This window comes from Pithys albifrons, chromosome 8 (assembly GCF_047495875.1).
Source record: "Pithys albifrons albifrons isolate INPA30051 chromosome 8, PitAlb_v1, whole genome shotgun sequence".
NCBI lineage: Eukaryota > Metazoa > Chordata > Aves > Passeriformes > Thamnophilidae > Pithys > Pithys albifrons.
In genome coordinates, this window is record NC_092465.1 from 25,676,207 (window position 1) to 25,695,618 (window position 19,412).

The 19,412-nt window shown below is 45.8% G+C and overlaps 2 protein-coding genes across 7 annotated transcripts in view; one reads left to right on the forward strand and one right to left on the reverse strand.

The window, feature by feature from the left end:
• The window catches only part of PIKFYVE (phosphoinositide kinase, FYVE-type zinc finger containing), a 65,851-nt gene extending 61,902 nt beyond the window's left edge, over positions 1-3,949 (reverse strand). For 5 of the 6 annotated variants that reach the window (XM_071562761.1, XM_071562760.1, XM_071562764.1 and 2 more), the window contains exons 1-2: positions 1,149-3,787; positions 862-1,042 (exon numbers count right to left, since the gene is read on the reverse strand). In XM_071562761.1, coding sequence (XP_071418862.1) covers positions 862-1,042; positions 1,149-1,166 — 199 coding nt within the window. In that variant the 5' untranslated portion in view covers positions 1,167-3,787. Of the gene's footprint in view, positions 1-861; positions 1,043-1,148 lie in introns of all 6 variants that reach the window. The other variant, XM_071562763.1, reaches the window with a different exon arrangement.
• A 373-nt stretch (positions 3,950-4,322) lies between these two features.
• IDH1 (isocitrate dehydrogenase (NADP(+)) 1) lies at positions 4,323-19,188 on the forward strand. The gene is made up of 9 exons (XM_071562374.1): positions 4,323-4,469; positions 6,835-6,962; positions 8,423-8,714; positions 10,494-10,599; positions 13,207-13,384; positions 13,784-13,935; positions 14,980-15,120; positions 16,482-16,644; positions 17,148-19,188. Exons 2-9 carry the CDS (start codon positions 6,841-6,843, stop codon positions 17,239-17,241), a joined length of 1,248 nt encoding a protein of 415 aa, XP_071418475.1. The 5' UTR covers positions 4,323-4,469; positions 6,835-6,840; the 3' UTR covers positions 17,242-19,188.
• The last annotated feature ends 224 nt before the right edge of the window (positions 19,189-19,412 follow it).

The window sequence follows — 19,412 nt, forward strand, 5'->3', positions numbered from 1 at the left end:
TTTTCATTCTGCATAAGAAGTGTCTGAACAGATCGGTTTGCTGACACAAAAAGCTATCTTGGCCCTTTTACCCCAGTCCAAACACTGCAGCAGTAGGCTTAGCAGAGCTGGATAACAAACAGACTAAACAAAAGCAGCTGACCAGTCTGCCATCTTCAGCAGAGATATGCAGACTTTGCAAAAAACCCAAGGTGCATTCATTCACCACTCTTTGCAGGATATTTCTTTGAAACAAACTCATGTAATTCTCTTAGAGCTTGAACCGCTGAGAACATATTTCATGATACATACAGCACAAAGGCCAAAATCAAGTAGTACTTTTTAACAAGCAAAACTTTCACAACACTTCAGATCTCTTAATGGAGAACACTTAAGCCATGAAAATTAAGGGTGAGCTTCCTGTGAATGCACTGGTTTACTGCAGCTCAGATGTCACCCAGCTGAAGGTACAAGATGCCCAAGGTGAAGGATGGAGTAAGTGGGATAAGAACTTGCATTGGAAGGACAAGCACACATTTTGCTCACACAGGCTGGCAGAAGGTTATTCCTACTTTCAGCCAGAAAAACCTTCATACAGGCAAAGGAAATTCTGATGTCAAGCTAAGAATCTATACCATACTATCTACTAACTGGCTTGTCTTTGACTTCTGTGGGCAGCCCCAGATTTCTAGGTGCAAGAGATGCCAGCTATCTTCTCCCATAGCAAAGCTCTCCTGTGTCACCCAAAAGCAAGATACAACATCCCTTACAAAAGAATTGCCCCACCATCAGCCATCTGACATCATGCTCTTATATTCAGAAGTGTTTTTACAAGTTTATGTGGCACCAGAGGACACACCCCCCCCTTACCCCAGCACTCACCTTTGCTGAAACGGAAGAGATTTACAAATGAACTGTAGGCTGATTTAAAAGAAGGCTCATCCTGGTCAGGAGTCAGGGGTTTGAAGTGAGTGAGATGAGATGGACTGCTGGAAGAATGAGGTAGGTCACTGGCAGAGTCCAGTGTCGGAGAGCGTTTGTCATCTGCAGCCATTGCACGCACCTGCAAGGAGTTCAGCAATACGTGTTACACAGGGGTGGAGAAAGAGAACCTCTTCAGTCAACTGAAGAGGAGGTGTCTCACCAGATCCTAAAGGGGAGACACTCACCCAACTGACCAACGACATCTTTTATTAGCAGAAGTCAAGAGTGCCAGAGTTAGGAGCCCATGTCCCCTGGCCAGGCACTGCCACGAGGCCAGCACCTCCCCAGAGAGCAATTCAGAGCACCCAGTTAAACATCCAGAACAGTAAAGTACCTAAACAGCATCTACACCAATCACACACTCCAGCTGCAGTTTTATGGGAACTTTAAGTTTCCAGATGGAGACTCTGCATGCGTATCCCAAAGCAGTCTTAACTTAAGATGGTTCTCTTAATGTTGTGACTTCTGCAGCCCTTGCAACAATAAAACTGAAGACAGGCATGCCTGAGCAAGCATAAGACAGACTTGATGTTTGGCCAGGGTAACTTGAGAATGAGAAACAGAATGAACTACAAACAAAAGCAGGACTGAAAGATTAAGCTGGGTGGCAAACAGCTTTCCCCTTCATGTTACAAGAGGCCACTGTGCAAGTTACCAGGGAAGCAACACAGACTGTAGTATATTTGTTGTCAAATCTAACACCTCCAAACTTCCCTGTTAAAGAAGAAACAAACAAAAAACCCCAATGACCTTCTGTATCAGGAGAAACCATACTTGTAAAGTCTATTTTCTGTGTACCAGAGCTCTGTTACAGCCAAGAGCCATACTTTCCCACAGCCCATATTCTTCAACCTCAACAGACACCCAATTTCTTACACACCTCACTCAGCCTGCACTTCTAGCCTGCTAGGCCAAGGTGCTTCCTACTTTCATCTCTGTTTAAGCAAGACTTAGTGAAATGTTTGACAGAACAGGAACATGGGGAGCTGATGGAACCTGAGTGATGGCTGACTTTTACCTCCGCCAAGGACTCAAATGCTGTACAAGCCTACTTCCTGCTTAGCAGCTGATACAGCTCCTTCATGAAAGACCAGTTTCCAGTTTCCACAACAGTTCCCTGGAACCAACAGGCATATTTTGCCGACTAGAATCTTTTCTTTCAGTTCTAAGAAGTCACACTAAAAAAAAAAAAACTGCGCAGTCCAGAGAAAATCCACGTGGTTAACAAGTGACACTGGAAGGGCTAACAAGTTCATGGAGCTCATGTAGCAAGGTTTGACCACTCCTACAAAAAATGCACAAAAGATGATATCTGCAAATCATTCACATGCTTTCTCAGTGGACTTCTGCATGTTGCTCTGTATGGCAAGCACCTTTAGCTCTGATTTGCTCCTCTTATTCACATACTCTTAGGAAAGAAAATAGAGAGGCATCATTCACTAAATTTCAAGAAAAACTTTGGTCAGGTTCTTCATTTAAGCCTGTGGAATGCTTCAGCATCCCTCTCCCCTGTAAGTCAGGGTAAGTTTTGTTGTTCATTTCAACAATATTACTACAACAGGTGATTTCAACATGCTTAAACACGAGAGATGATGGAAAATTTTCCTTCAAGAGCACATCTTTGCGTAAATTTGGAATTGTGTCTTCAATCTTAATGCAACTAATAGTTTCTTAAATGTTGAACAGTCAACAGGGTTGTGCTCTCACACACACTACCACATTAAAAATGCCATTATAAAGTCAATGAGAAGTTTTATAGGAAACTCTGTTCGTATTTCAGCAACTGACTGGAGTCTGGCAAGACAAAAATAACAAGTCTCTGAACTTGCATGCAATATATATATATGTGATTATAGAAAAATAAACTTTAGTTTCATGGGGCAAGTAATTGCTTCTGTGACAGCAGTACTAGCCTAATTAAACCAGACTGAAAAGAAGAGCACTGTACTTGACATTAGCTCCACAAACGCCTGGATTTTCTGTGCTGCACAACACATTAACTGTGGAGTCCATCAGCCTTTCTTGAAGTGCTTTACTTCTCCCACTAAGGCAAAACAGTCCACTCTTGGAGTCCCACTGCAAGAAACAGGGCAATACTCACTTATTTGTATATTATGGGAAATCAGAAAGCACGGTGCACACGTCTGCCAATACGCAGAAAACCAAAGTACGTCTCGCTCTGGATCCTCACCAGCAATTATAGCGAGTGCACCTAAATCCTCCTGAAGCTGCAGCTTCAGCCATCACCAGGTCATCACCGACAAAACAGAGCTCAAGCCTGGCTGTGAGCCGCACACAGGTCCAGCTGCTACACCCGGAGCGGCTCCGGCGTATCCCGAGTCCCGCAGAACTGACCCAAGGGCGCAGTAGCAGGAGGGTCCGGCCACCCCTTGCTACACGGACACCACCCCGAGGCACCTGAGAACAAACTCGGGGGCCCGCGAACAGCCCCGGGGGCCCCGAGAACAGCACGGGCTGAGCACCCGCAGTTCAAACGCAACTACGTGCCAGGGGCGCTTCGCTCCCGACCTCCGCTGGGCTGCCCCGCTCCGCCGCTGAGAGGGGACGGCAGCCCCGGGACCACCTGCGGCGGAGCGGGGAGGGCGCAGCGGAACGCGATGCCCCGAGAGCTGCCGGCAGCGCTACCGGGGCCGGGCCGGACGCCCCGGGAAGGGCTCGCGCAGCAGGGAAACCACCGCTGCGCGCCCGGGAGGCCCTGTCCGGGCGGTGCTCACCTGCCGCCCGCAGGGCCGGGTGCGGGGCCGGGTGCGGGGCCGGTGCCGTGCGGGGCGCGCCCTGGGCCGGCACCGCCCGCTCTTCCTCCTCCTCCTCCGCCCGGCCCCGGCCCCGCCGCCAGACCCGACCAACCGCCCGCCGACCGCGCCGCTCCCCGCCCAGGCATCGCCAATCGAAACCCCGCGCGCTCCACCCGCCGGCCCCGCCCCGGCCTCCCCCGGGGGCCGCTTCGGAGAGTCTGCGCCCCTTGGGAAGTCATAATATATTATGTAACTTTAACATTCCGTTCTGTGCCGCCCTCTCCCCGGGCTTCCTCCCCGGTCCCGCTCCCCGCCTCGGCCCGGCCCCAGCGGGGCGCCCCCTCCTGCCCCTCAGGGCCCGTGTCCGCTGCGGCAGGCGCTCCGCTGGCCGCCCAGCTGTGGCCGGGACGCTGCCGCCGCCCGGGCGCTCCCGGGGCCCGCGCGGGTTCCCAGCGGGGCGGGCACAGCGCGGACCGGGCGCGGCGGCGGCACAGCGCCCCCTGGCGGCCGCGTGCCCCGGAGGAGCGCCCGGGGTGGCCACACCGGCCGCCAGGGGGCGCCCCGCGCGGGGCGGGGCGGGGGCGCGGCCGCACAAATAAAGGGCCCCGCGCACGGCACGGCCCCCCACAGCGTGCGCGACCCGACACGCACCGGCACCGGTACCGGCACCGCACAGGGAGCCCGCACCGCCAGCGGGACCGGCACCGCTAACGCGACCCAGCACCGCAAAGGGAACCCGCACCGCCGCAGGTAACGCGGATCGGCACCGCCACGGCGCCCCGCGGCCGCACCGCACGGCACCCTTTGTCCTTGCTCTCCCGCCCCGCAGCGGCGCCCCGGGGGGCGGGTTTGTGTTGAGGGGCTTCTCTCGGTCGGTCCGGGCGGGACCCCCGAGGCCGCGCCCCACCCGCCGCGGCTGTCGCTGGAGGTGCCCGGGGAGCTGCAGGCGCTGCAGAGGTGTCACCCGGCCCAGCCCGGCACGGCTCCTGCCGCTCTCTGGGCGCCCTGGGCAGTCGGTGGCGGCCCCAGCGGGGGGCCCCTCGTGTGTCCCCTCCTGGCACGGGGAGCGGCCGTGCCGGGGCCGGGATTGCAGCCTCGGGGGGGGGGGGGGGGCACGTCCCGCTGTGTCCGGAGGGGCAGGGCCGGGGCGGGGCGGCCGCACGACAGCCGAGGGCTGTGTCGGTGACAGCGACCCTCCGAGGGCAGCTGCGCCAAACCGGAGTCAGCACTTGTTGCAATAGTTAATTGTTGACTGTAGGCCCCGAGCCTTTACTTAGCACCAAGGAGTATTTGGAAATACACAGGTTCTTCAAAGCTGCCTTGGCTACGTGCCTGCGTTAAGCATATTGAAAAGAGGGTTGCTGTAGGCTAAAAGACCTTGCTGGCTTTTGGCTGTCCAGTATAAAATCAAAGGGGAAGAGTGACAGAGCTGAACTCCAGGGAATGTGTGCTCTCCAGAGGAACCTCTTGGCATGTTGATTCTGGTGTGCAGAACAGGAAAATTACTGCAGTACTGCCCCTGTTCATGGAGAAACTGGGGACATCAGTGTCTGAGAAGGGGAAAAGTACCAGGGCCATGATCAAATAAAAATGCTGGATGCTGTCAGAGTCGTTGAAGAAGCTGTTGTTCCCAGGTATCAGTGCAGATGGATCTCAGTGGAGGTGTGTCTCACCTGCCTTTGTGTTCTCCATGTGACAGCAGCAGCAGCTGGCTGGGAAGCCAGCTTTGCAAACCTGTTGCTATGACTGACATAGTCTGATTTGTCTTAGTTAAGTAGAACCAAACCACAAAAGTAGCAATGGTGAGTTGGTGCCTGTCTACATTTCTACTTAAATGAATCACACTGTTTCTCAGACTCAATGCCAAAAGGAAAAATGCAGTCTCCTGAGCAGTAATTCTGTGCCTAGGCTATGGATTGTGACACAGTCCTTATTTAGACAGTCACAATTTAAAATTGGGCCCAAAACACTTGCATAAATAAACTGAGTTCAAACAGAGAGTGGTCCTGTGAAGCTCAAATTTTCCATGAGATGCCCAGTATAAGCCAAGATACCATCTTTGTTGGGAATAGAAGTGCTAGAAGTTAAAAAAAGAAAAAGAGAGAATTTGAACCTAGAAGTAATCTCCACGTGTAGCCTGGGGCCCCTGCACTGCAAACCTCACACGTCTGAGTAACTTTGTTTAGATGAACAGATTCAGTGGACATTAGGACCTTTCATTCTAGACTAAGTCATTCATGGCCCTTGGGATCTGTGAGACTGCAACCTCAGGCATGAGGCCTTGGTATCTCACTGTAGTATCCCGATAGCTGCACACAAGAACGGGACTGTCTTGGAAGGAGGAACTTGCCAAGTCATTTCTCTTGCATAATCAGAGCTGAGAACAGAGAAACTGTGCCTGTTGGAAGCAGGGAATTGTTAGGAGCAGTCCAGTGGCTGGTGGGGGTTTTTTGACAAAGAACAAAGTGCAAACAGAAGGGCAGAGTTCAAGTTTTTTTTTTTTTTGAAGCTTTGTTCACAAATATCTTGGGAAACCTCTGTTCTGTACAGCAAACAAATCTGTCCAGTATTTATTTTAACAGTAGAAATAAAGCTTGCCACGAGAAAGTGCTCTTGATGTGTAACCCTTGGATTTTTCTACCTGTTTCCTGCCTTCCTGTGGGAGGAAATTAATAAAGAAGCTGACAATATATTAATCTTCATAGCGCCGACAATACGAGCTGTCATTGCAATCATGTTCATTAACCCGTGTGTTTCAGAAAAAGGTGGAGAAACAGGCAACTGGACTAGAACTTGTGAAATCTAAAAATAAACAATGCTTATCTATTTCTGTGGAACTTGGGTGGGAAAATTTATCATCTTTTGTACAAGCGTAATCAAACCACATGCCCTTAATTCTCAGATATTAACCTTTTTATCCTCACATAGATCTTCCTAGACTCTAAGGAAAATACCAGTTAGCATGAAACTAGGGGTAAACTCTGGTCATTTTCAAGTCTTTTGGGAGAGAATCTGTATGCTATGTTGGTGCCTCTCCTAGCTGTGTTGTAAAAATGCAGGATACACATATTTGTCGTTTTTAACTCAGGCTGGGCTTCTTTTATGTCTATTGCAGCTCAAGATGTCTAAAAAAATCCGTGGAGGCTCAGTTGTGGAGATGCAAGGTGATGAAATGACACGGGTCATCTGGGAACTGATTAAAGAAAAGCTGATTTTTCCTTATGTAGATCTGGATTTGCACAGGTAATGGGTCTTTATGAGACAAGACTGCTTTGTACTGCAATTTCCATGTAGCCTTAGGCATTGATCGTGTTTCACTTAGCACTGAGAGCAGCCCCTCTGGGTTTCCTCACAGCAGTAAGCAGTGAATGCTTAATTATGAGTTAGTTTTTTTCCTGTGCTGTACCTCTAAGGGTGGTCTCTCACAGACATGGCCTGTATTTTTATCTTCCCAGCACCTGAGCAGTCTGCAGGACTCCCCGTAGCCTAAACAATCAGAAACATGGGGTGTTTCAGCCACTCCCTGACTTGAAGCCTGGCCTGTAGACCCTGAGCAGGCTTTATGGCTTCTTGCCATACCTGTTTGAATATCTGTCCAGAGGACAAAAGGGTGGGCATAGACTCTGCCCTTATGTCTGTAAGCTTGAGCTCTGCTGTTGACAGTGTGTGTTAATTGTTGCAATTATTCTCCAAGCCTAGACTGTGTTCCTGCACTCTCTTCTGGAAAAACCAAATACTAGCAGCTGGTATGGCAAAAGGGACGTGCTGCCTACAGCATCTGGCCAAGCGGAACAAATAATCTCTTCCCTTTGTAGCCACCAAGCTATAACTATTAGAGAAGTATCCAGCTACGTTTCCCCTTAGCCATGTGGACAGAGGCTTTCAATGGTATCTGCCATAATTAAACCCACAAGTCTGACCTCTTCCCCTGCTACTGGGGTCATTTGTATGCCACCTACATCAGGCTTTCTGCTTGCTGGTGTTGAGAACCAAGCGAACAGGAACCCAGCAACATAATACATGCACACAGTCTGGAGAGCATCCCTTTTCAAAGAGGGGTGGGAGGAGGGAAAGCAAACCCCTGGCTAAGCAGCACAGTGGTTAGATTTATGTCCAGCTGGCCATGCTTCAGGGCTGTCATTCTGGGCACCCGTTGTTCTCCAAAAGCTATTCAGACAGGGAATAAGGGAAATGTGCTTCCTCTGACTGCTTGAGGGGAATATTGGCAATTTTTCTGCCAGAGTAGGATTGCGGGTCCATTGTCAAAGCAGTTTTTAAGCCTATTGTAGCTTCATGTGCTCAGTACATGAAAGAAGCCAGAACCCTCAGCATAAGAGGTTTGAAATAAAGGCCCATATTCATCTGGGGATTGTGCTGCTCCATACTATGAGAATGCTAGATTGAAAGCTGCTGTTGCAGGAAGCTCAAAAGGGAAGGCAGAGAAGACACTATCTCATGCTGGCAGAGAACCTCAGCCATAACTTGAAACTATCCTTTCTCTAACCTCCAACCAGCAGCAGAAGTGTCACTGTTTAAGTCCATGTTTTCTTCCAGTCCAGCAGCATTTGCACTGGAAGAGGGATAACTTCAGTTATGGCAGAATGCTGGAACTACACTCACAAGCACATTTGGGGTCTGGTTTCTTTCTTAGACGCAAACAAATGTCCTCGGCAGTTCTGACCATCTTTGTGGGTTTGTTACAGCTATGACTTGGGCATTGAGCATCGTGATGCTACAAATGATAAAGTAACTGTGGAAGCTGCTGAAGCCATAAAGAAATACAATGTTGGCATAAAGTGTGCAACAATCACTCCTGATGAGAAGAGAGTGGAGGAGTTCAAGCTGAAGCAGATGTGGAAGTCTCCCAATGGGACAATTAGAAACATCCTAGGAGGCACAGTCTTCAGGGAGGCCATTATCTGCAAGAACATTCCCCGGCTGGTGTCTGGATGGGTAAAACCCATTGTCATTGGCCGTCACGCTTATGGGGATCAAGTGAGTCACTTTAGTGCTTACCCCTCTTCTTATCTTACCAGGCTTAGTCTTGACTGGTATAGAGCTTCAGACTTAGACATCCCTGTGCTCCTGCTCTGTCCCTTGCACTCCACCTGGGAGCAGGTACTTGATAGCACTTTGTTAGTACTGTACCTGGCAAATTATGGGACAGCCTGGTTCATGCCCCTCTCCCTTAGACAGTGTCACTGTATAAACAGCATTCAGAGGCTTGTGCTTGAATTGGGTAGGTCTGTACTTAGACACCGGGGATAACTCCTCTAAATTACTGTTCTTCACCTCTGCAGAACCCTCCTCCCTACACAACATCTTTAGAAAATCTCTTTACACTACCCATCTTCTTACTTCTCAAGACTTTCTGGGGTCAAATGTTGCTCACAGCAAAAATGGATCCAAGCGAGTGATTTTTAGAAATAGGCAAAATTGCCTTCTGCATAGGGGTATGGTTTGGGATTTTTTTTAACTGGAATCTGCTGCTTAACAGGCTTAATTTTGCAGAGTTGGTATCTGTAGTGGTTGCATCAGGATGTGGTACAGGAGTAGGGAAACATCCTTTATGAGAGCTTTCCTGTCAGAAGCAGTACAAGGCCACGGAAAACCCTAACATGGCACTACTTTGGGTATCCCAGAGGACAAGAATCTATCGTACTGTTCTCCATGGGTAATGATATGCTGTAAAGCAGCCAGACGTAAAAAAAAATTCTTCTAGAAGAGCCAAGTGCTTAAATACATGAGTAAACCTGCAAGTCATCAGATGCCCTCAGATGGGAAGGTAAAGTAATAAATTTCCAAGAGGAAAATAACTGCAGAACCCTGACACTATAAAAGAATGGGATTCAAAATCCTTAGCAGTACTGAATAACTGAGAAGGTCAAAATAATTGAGAAGGTCAAAATAATAATAGGAAACAATGGATTAAAGGAAGGATTGAAACCCTGCCGAAGGATGAGATTAAAGTGAAAGGGGGATGATAGAAGAACATATAAAGGACACATGAGTGAGACACTTCCATAACTTCAGAACAGCTTAGGGAACAGATAGGAGGGAAACAACATGAGAAAAGGATAACATTTCAAGGAGATGTAACCTTAAATAGTAGTGTTCATGACCATTGGGAAGATGAGACATCATTTAAAAACTTGAAGTACATGTTTGCTTTTCTGATTCTGTGTATCTGAGAGGAGCAAAATGCGTATTCATGTATAGAATGCAAAGAATTCTTACTACAGGTTAGACTTTCAAATGTCACTTGGTATGATATATGAGCTCCCCTTATTTATGAGATCAGTAGTTGTGATATGAATGGCTTTTTTTTTGAGGCAGAGAGAGGAGCCTTTCTACACACCAACCACACAACAGTCTGCACTTTAAAACTTCAATGCATCTGCAAAAGAACATCCTCTGCCAATTGATGGGGCCTAAGAATCTGAGCTTTTTCCCTGAAAAGGAAGGATGCCTCCTGAAACAGGCAAACTCTTGACTACTTAGGGACAGAGTTTAGTGGTGCACTTGGCAGTGCTGGGTTAGCTGTTGGACTTGATGATCTTAAGAGTCTTTTCCAGCCTAAATGATTCTATGACTCTGCTTGTCTTTCTAATCCCTAGTAAAATAGTCCAATGGCCACATGGCTGAATAAAGAGTCTACTTACTGGTTTCTTTAACACAACTGCTTTTCTGCACCCTGCCCTCACAAATTAGGGTCATCTTTTATGTTTCTGTTTTGCTGATAGATAAAATCACCATGGCTTTTTTTTTTAACAGTACAGAGCAACTGACTTTGTGGTACCTGGCCCTGGAAAAGTAGAAATGACCTACACTCCCATGGATGGAGGCAAACCAGTCACATATCTGGTCCATAACTTTGAAAGTAGGTATTTTCTCTAAGTATTGATTAAAACTGATATTTTGGGTTTAATTCAACCTTGAATTGTCAGTCAGATCTGATGGTAAATTATCAATCTGATGGTAAAATATGACTTTGAGGTAGAGTGGGGGAAAAAGTTAGTCCTTCTTCATTTATCTGTCAAGTACTGAAAGTTACTTGAAATCTTCCTGGGATCAAAGAGACATATCAAACACACAATCGTACTAGACAAGGCACCTGTTGTGCTCTTTGTATGATGACTCTGGTAGCAGCGAGTATGTTTTTCTCTCTGATCAGAGGGAAACGTGCTGTGTAAACACGGCTTAAGCAAAGAGGAGGTTTATTTGAGAACAATTAGTGTATAATTCTTTCTGGGTTTAGCTTGTCCTACTGGTCTCTGTATACCTTTGCAGTTTTTGCCCTTCTGTATGAGGCAGTCTTTTTTTTTTCTCAATAGAAATGAGAATTAACTCTGCAAGGGGAGAAGGAGCTTTGGCAAGGATGCTCATGACTCTGTAGGCTCTAACTGTTTTAACAAATGCATTCCCAAAAGTTCTGGTGTCCCTCCCACCCATATTGCTGTGCTGGTTGTAGACAATGCTAGGCTTAGGATAGTCCCGACATTGCTGGGCTTTGATGCATGGGAACAAGTACACACACGTTGCCAGAACTAAGGGTGTTTTCTCTCTGGGTGGGATTCAGGAATATATCACACAAGTTACCTCTCTTGTCTGTCAGTGATCAAAGGGTTCAGGATTTGAAGCCTTATGGTGACTTACATGTGAGTGTGCGGTGTTTTGGTTTTAGTTACCATAAACCTTAAGTCCATGTAAACCACAGAATCCTAATTTATGTGCAGTTGTTTGGCAAACAGATACCAAGACTGATACAACCCTCTTTTGTAACACTTGATTTCTCTGGCATTCTTGATAATAAGAGCCTAAATCTTTACTATCTCTTGTTGCACAGCCTTTTTTCTGGTGTTTTCCTGCTTTACTACCAGTCCTAATTTGTTTTCATTTGATAGGTAACTGGTGAGCCTGTATTGCAGCTGTCTGGCCATCCAGCTGCCAGTCTGAATTGCTGCTCTGCTTTGCATTAGCAAGCAGTAAGCAAGGAAGTGCAAAGATGGCAGATTACTGCTGTTGTTCTGGGGAACTGCCCTCCTCACAGATAACTGTTGTGCCAGCATATCTCCACAATGCATAAGGGAAGCTTGTCTAATTGCAATGCTATTATGTTCAACAGTGACACTGAATCAAAAGGTTTTAGCTGGCAGTAGGATTGTATGATTGCAATGAGGAAATTTTTTTACCTATATGAAAATAACTATTTGAATAAAACTTAATAGTTGTCATCCAGCAACCATGACTCCAGAGGACACTGTCTCTGTAGCTGATCAGACCCTGTTCCGTCCTTGACTGACTAGGGAAGTCATGGGGACAACATGTATTTTCACTGGTAACAACAGGAATTTCTCTCTGCCAATACCAACTTTAAATGACCTTGCTATCTTGGCAAGCAGATAAACCTCATCTGGCTTCCCCTCTTCTTTCTGTGTGTATGTCCATCATAACCATCTGGAGGTAAAGACAAGTGGATATTAGGAGATGCTATTTAAATAAAAATTTGTATGAGGTGTTTCCAGAGCAAAGATCCCTGATTCAGGCACTATACAAAACCTAGAGGGGTGGTGGTAGTGAGGTGCTTAAAATTGAGTACATGGTATCTGCTTTTCACTAGAAACACAGAGGTGTGCTCTGAAGATGACAAAGCTTTTTCATGAAGTTCTAGACCCTACTTTCACCCACAATCAGCCTCTTCCATGATCTGAATGCTCCTTTCTCCCAGGTGAGCTGGGCTGCAAGTTCAAAGCACTTCCGTTCATGATACAATCATACCTGCATTAACAACCCAAGTCGTGTGAGTGTTGATAGTTCTTCAGAGCTTTCTCAGGGTTTGCCTGAGCACTCACATGATGGGCACATTCTTCCCACAGCTTGCTGGAAGTGAGTCTGAGCAGGTGAAACAAAGCTGCAGAGTAGACCAGACACATGTGCTGAAAAGATTGCAGGAATGCATGTGGCAACTTGTTTACCTGAGCTAGGCAAAGCAGTCTTTGAGTGCTGGAGTCAGTTCTGCAGTCAGAGTCTGAAGGTGCAAAGTATGTAAGATGGAAGCAAATCCATTTCTGGCTTTGACTGAGATCCCTGCTCCAAACTGCTGCCTGCTGCTTCAATATAAAAGTACTGTATTGCTTAAGTGGCTAGTAGGAGTTCAAGCATACTCATTTCTGTCACAGTTTTGCTGCTTAGGCTGAACTAGGAAGAAATTTCTTAGAGGGATTAAATCACAGTATTAAGATGTACTTAGCTATAAAACAAAACCACCTTCCTATCCATGTGTCACAGGACTGCTGGAGCTTTGAGCTGATAGTGCAAAGAGAATCTTTTCCTGAGAAATCAGCCTTAAATTGAAAACTAGATCAAGACATCTGTGGATAGCACCAGCCTGCCTGCCAGCCAACCAGCGTATTCTATGGTGAGAATCTCAAGTTCTTAACGAAAACTAAGTCTAGTTGATTTCTATCTGTGCTTCCTCCACTAACAGGCTGTGGTGGTGTAGCCATGGGAATGTACAATCTTGACCAGTCTATCAAGGATTTTGCCCACAGTTCCTTCCAAATGGCACTGTCTAAAGGCTGGCCCCTCTACATGAGCACCAAGAACACCATTCTGAAGAGATACGATGGCCGCTTTAAAGACATCTTTCAAGATATCTATGACAGGTAACTAGTTGTGTATCTCCTACTGCAGTGCCTAAGTCTGCAGCAGGAACATCCCTTCCAGACTTGTGAGTTCCATTTTCAGACACTCAACATAAGTCTGGAGGGATGGGGAATGCCTTCTCTGTCACAGGCCCCCTTGTGTCCTGCAAGGCACAGTACTCAATATTTAAAGCTCTGCTAAATATGGCTGTGGTGTTTATCCCTTCTATTAGTCACAAATTTTCTGCAGGTGCATCAGTAATTCTGAAGCAGCCTTGCAGTAGCCTAGCAAAGCAGACAAGGGAAAAGAGATTAGAGAGGATGAAAATTTACTTAAGGTTTTCATTTTGTGCATCTCTCTATGCACAAATTGTGCAATCCATGTTTATATGACAAGGTGTTCTGTTTTTTGTTTCCCAGAGAATACAAGTCGCAGTTTGAAGCCAAAAAGATCTGGTATGAGCATAGGCTCATTGATGACATGGTTGCCCAGGCCCTGAAATCTGAAGGAGGCTTTGTCTGGGCCTGCAAGAACTACGATGGGGATGTGCAGTCTGACTCTGTTGCACAAGGTACGAGAAGCTTCCTGTGCTATGCTGGAGTGGCTCAGTGGCAGTCTCATGGGACCTTCTGTCACATCTTCTATTATGGCCCAGGAGGTGGTTTTTGGTCTCAGAACTTACATTTCAAACCTGTGGCTAGTCATGGAGATATCAGGCAGTCAATTTTCTGATTTCACGTTTTCAAGGTAATGTATGAAATTGTATACTGTGTAGTTGTATTTATTTACACAAGGGAGGTTCCTACCAACCTAACAGCTTTCTGTTCTAATGGATGGTATCCAGACAGCTGGGACACTGTCACTGACGGCTTGAGTTAAGCTGACTTGACTGGTGATGAAGGTACTGGCAGGTGCTCTACTGATAAGTAAGAAAACCTTCAGGACCTAAAGCTACCTGTCAGGTGTAAAGAGTTACTGATAGGTTTAACTTATAAACTTGGAGTGCTTGATCCAAATCTTACATAAGCAAGATGCCCGGTGCCAATCCCACAGGATTCAGTGTGGCTGTATGTAAATGCTCTTTCTAAAGCAATGCCTTCCACAGAACAAGGATGTGTGTCTGACTACTAAACAAAGAAGCTTTCCGAGATGCAGATCTCTGAAACCTACAGTTAGAAGTGATGTGAATGTCCAGTTTCACCAGCTCCTGGTTGCTTTCACTAGAGCAGATGCTTTGTTAAAAAGCAGGTTTGTTTCCTATCACCTGGTGCAGAAGATAAATAGCTCAACACTGCTTATTTAGGACTTTTTGTTCTCTTACTGTACCTTTTCAGTAAAAGTCTGTCCAGCAAGTTAGGTGAGAACTTGAAATGCTTGAAGTGCTGCAGAATGTCTGTATTTCTGTATCTCATAGTTCAGCAGCACTTCCTGTTCAGAGAGCTGTTATTTTGATGTGTTACAACTAGCAAGTTCGTTGTAGCAACACTGCTGTTCAGGGATACTCACATTAAGGCTGGGAGGGTGTAGGGGGATTGGAGAATATGGGGATTAAGGAGAATTTAGGGGACCTGTCCAAAGGAGACACTGGACTTTCTAAACTTGTATTATTCTGTAGGCTATGGTTCTCTGGGAATGATGACCAGTGTGCTGATCTGCCCTGACGGCAAGACTGTTGAAGCAGAAGCTGCTCACGGCACAGTTACTCGGCACTACCGCATGCACCAGAAAGGCCAAGAAACCTCCACTAACCCCATTGGTGAGCTGCCTTCTGCCCTTCAGTGACCTCTACACATGAAAGAACAAGTTTAGAGTGAGAACATCTGCATCCTTTCTGCAGAGAATTGCCTCACTGAAACTGGCAGTTCATAAGGCATTTTTTTTCCATGGAGACTTTTACGACCCACCTTTAAGTGAAGGAACCATCTAAGATTCATAAATGCTCATTAGTCAAAAGGAACAACAAAAGTCAGAGGGTCCACAAACAATCAAAGTTTTGATAGTAAATTACACACTTGACATGGAAATTGGTATGTTAGTCCCTGACCTACTATATAAGCACACACCAGGGTTTTGGATAAAGGGAAAGGATGGAAGGGAAAAGAGACATTAAAGAAGGAAAGATGAATTAAAGAAAGGAAGGAAAAGAGTGAGAGAAAAAGAGAACTAAAAGAAAAAGAGGAGGTCCTCGGTGGTCTCAATCCCACGCTATAGTCTATGCCCACTTCCTGCCACTCATTCTGTCTCACAGCATGTTAATACCAACAGTCTTTGGTTGGCTCCACAGGCATGGGTTATCAGTGCTTGAGCCATACACCACAGACAGTGTTTCTAATAAGGTTGAGATGGGCTCAGTCCAGACACAGTTCATCAAGGCTAAGACCCAATGAACATTTCTCAGATCATAGTGTGGCCTGAGGGGGTGGGTAGGGGCATGTGGCACCACAATCCATCACCAGACTATAGTCAACTGTCTGTGCCTCTACAGAGACAGCTACAGCCTGGAGCAAAAACTGACTGGAATGGAGTGAGTGTGAGGAACAAGCTAGATCTAACCTAGCCTTTGAGACATGCACTCACTCTTCAGCAAGGAATTGGTTTATAGCCATAAGGGCCTTAAGGTTTAAATTGATTGGTTTTTATTTTACTCATCGGTCTGATGCTCCAAAATACCCAGCCGTACACTTAAAGTGTAAGTGCACTTAGAATGGAACGTGAGGGAAAGAATCCTTTAAAACTGCATAGAGACTGCATAATACAGTAGTAGGAAGAAGACTGCACCCTTCTGTCACAAAGAAAATGTTCTCTATAACCACAGAGTCCTACCACATGTCATTCCTTCTGCCTTGGGCAGGAACAAAGTAAGATAAAATGACATGCACAAAGAGATTATGGGAGGCAGTGAGTTGTTTCTGGGCTCTGTTCTTTTTTAGAGCTGCACTAAAAGCAAAGGATACCTAGATGAAGATAAATATTCTCTTTCCCGTACTAGAATTTCTGTCTTTTTCTTCCATTTTCAGTTTTATTAATATAAAAACTCTAATTATTGTTCTATATCATGATTTAGAACAATTTCCAGGGAGTTCCTGAAGGATAGAATAACGCAGTGTTCTTTCTCAGCCTCCATCTTTGCATGGACAAGAGGACTTGCTCACAGAGCTAAGCTGGACAACAACACTAGCCTCAAGAACTTTGCAGTTGCCCTGGAAGAAGTCTGCATTGAGACTATTGAGTCTGGCTACATGACAAAGGACCTTGCTGCCTGTATCAAAGGCCTACCTAAGTAAGTGTATGAAGTAACCAGCTGTGCTTGGAGGAAGCTGTTTCACTTGGTGGTTCTGAACAGCATTTGCTAAAATGTAATTTTAGGTTGGTGAACAGGAAGGAGTCTGTCTCAGAACAGGACTCACCTGTACCCAGTGCTGTACAAACAGAACATCAGACACTCTCTGGCCCAAGTGCCTTAGTCCAGATTGCTCGGTCCCTGCTATTGTACCAAATGAATGGGGACAAAAGGAAAGAAGGAACTGTGAAGACATTCTTGGATGACGGTCTAGCTACACTGGCCAGATCCTGCCTTCCTCCTAATGAGGAAAACCTACATAACTGCAAAATATCCCCCTCTTCTCTAGAGCCTTTTGGTAAAAACCCCCAGGTTAATGCGAAGGGGATAACTCCTTTGGTTTTAGAGGCAAGACCTAGAATTCTTTGAAAAATCTTGCCCTGTTTTGATCATTTGAGAATCTGTATAACTAATGCCTGTCTTGTTTTGTTCCCCTCCTCCAGTGTCAAACGCCCTGATTACCTGAACACCTTTGAGTTCATGGACAAGCTTGCTGAAAACTTGAAGCGGAAGCTGGCCTCTATGCCCAAACCTTAAGGCATGGGTTCTACTCAAGCTGCTCTAACAAAGCATCTCCCACTTACATGAGAGTGTAAGTGGCACCATATCATGCTTCATCTGGCTCCTTTTAGGCTGTTCTTCAGCTTTGACCTTTCTTATTTTCACAGTCTTTGGCAGATACTCCTCATCAGAATCAACTCTTTGCCTGATTACTCTAGTTCTTCTGTTAGTTTTCTGTCTGATGCTCTTTTTGCTCACACTTGAGTCCTCTTGTAAAGCACAGGCACTGGAGGTCTCTTTCCCAAAAAAAGTGAATTTTGTGGACTGAAATCATCTGAGGGAACTTCATGACTAGAGTAGCTGTGAACTGGGCTTTTCAACAAACTCTCTGTACTTTGGATCTCAGAGATAGGTCCCTCCTTAATGTGTTGCATTAAGTCACCACTTTCAAGACTGGACAGCTGTGCTGGATTTACCACATATGTACCTTCAAGATCTTGGGCTCCATCAAGAGAATGGGAATGGTGCTCTACACCAGTCTCTTCTTCCTGTCAAAAGCCCCCACACAAGCCTTTTGCTCCACCTCACAAACTTCAGACTCATTAGAACAACAGGTTGCAACTTCCTTTGCATTTTGAGCACACTCTTCACTTTGAGATATATCAGGACTACTTTCTGCATTGTTTTTAATTGCAATTGTTTTCTTTTTCCCTGTGCTTGCTTTTTTAACAGTTGTTTTCTCCCCAGTTTTAGGTTTTCTTAAGTGGCTCCCTCAGGGGTATAAAAACACTCACCCACGATTGCTCATGCTGTACTTGCTGAGTTTTTACAGACAGTCTCACTCCCCCTACATGTGAAACTATGCTGGTATATGGATGCTATTCTAATTGGAGGAGATTCCCATGAAAAAGGTGGGGAAGCAGCAGCAGTATGGGAAGCATTATATGAAGCAGAAATGAAATTCCACCTGAAAAATGTCAAGGACCAAGTAAAGAAGTAACATTTTTGGGTACTTGGTGGGTAGCAGTCAGTGCAGTAGTTCCTCCAAACACTTCTAAGGAAATAAAACATACAGATGCCCCAATCAAAGAAAGAATTACAGTAGTTAATGGGAACTTAAGGATATTGGAGAAAACATGTACCTGGATTTTCTATCATTGCTTGCATACATGGCACTTTATCATGCCTTGTTGTGTAACATTTTAAACACTAGACAAAAATGAACATATACACTTTTTAGGTTTTTTAAAAGTCTTGTTTTCTTAAACTCCTTGAGCTGTTGTGCCAGGCCCTACTTTGGCAAGCAGATGAACGGGAGTGTTCATGCTCACTGTGGGTCTGGATTCCTAATTTTGTTCACAGCAGCCCTGAGGTTTCTCTCTGTGACTTTGACCTGATGTGTGTGTCTTTTATCTGTCTCAGTCTGACAGTCTGTCTGTGCCACAGCTCTGGTCAAACCAGTGCTGACCTTCTGTCAACTGACTTTAGAAATCAGAACTATCCTACTCTCTCCAGTACTGCCCACTGAATGTGAGTTCACAGGGCTATGCCAGGTCTAGTCCAGCCCCTCTCAATTTATCTTTTAGTGCCAACCAGAGCATAGTATTCTGATACTAAGGGATTTAGTTCCATTGCTATGGTCAGGACTGGAGCATTCAAGAAGCACTTAGTAAATGCTGGAAAAAAGCCTTACAGGCTAAGAGCCTATAAAGTCATGCTGCAGTGTCTAAATGCAGGCCATGTGTTTAGTTATGCTCCTTCTGATGACTGGTTGTAAAGCGTAGAAACTGTTACCTCTTGTCCCACCTCACAATTCTAAAAGGTGCAAAACTTCTCTCCAATTGTCTGGGCTATTACTTACCCTTTCTGTTGTGACACAGCATCGGATCTTGACTGTGAAAAACTATTCCATCCATGGTTTTGTTTTAGGGTTTTTTAAGGCATATTCTTAGTTCAGACTAAAATAAAAAGCAACTAACATTCTTTGTTTCTGTCCTTCCATTGTGTGATTAGCAGGTATGGGGAAATTCTGCCTCAGAGAGACATTCCAGTAGCTTTTGGCACAATCCCATACAGGCTGGGACAAACTATTTGAATGTGGCATAAGAAAAAATAGTATCTCCCTTAGAATAGAATTTTAATTTCTTTTGACCCAGGTAAAGCTGAGATCTGTAGAGTAGTGGTAAGCATCAGGCAGTGTACAGGAA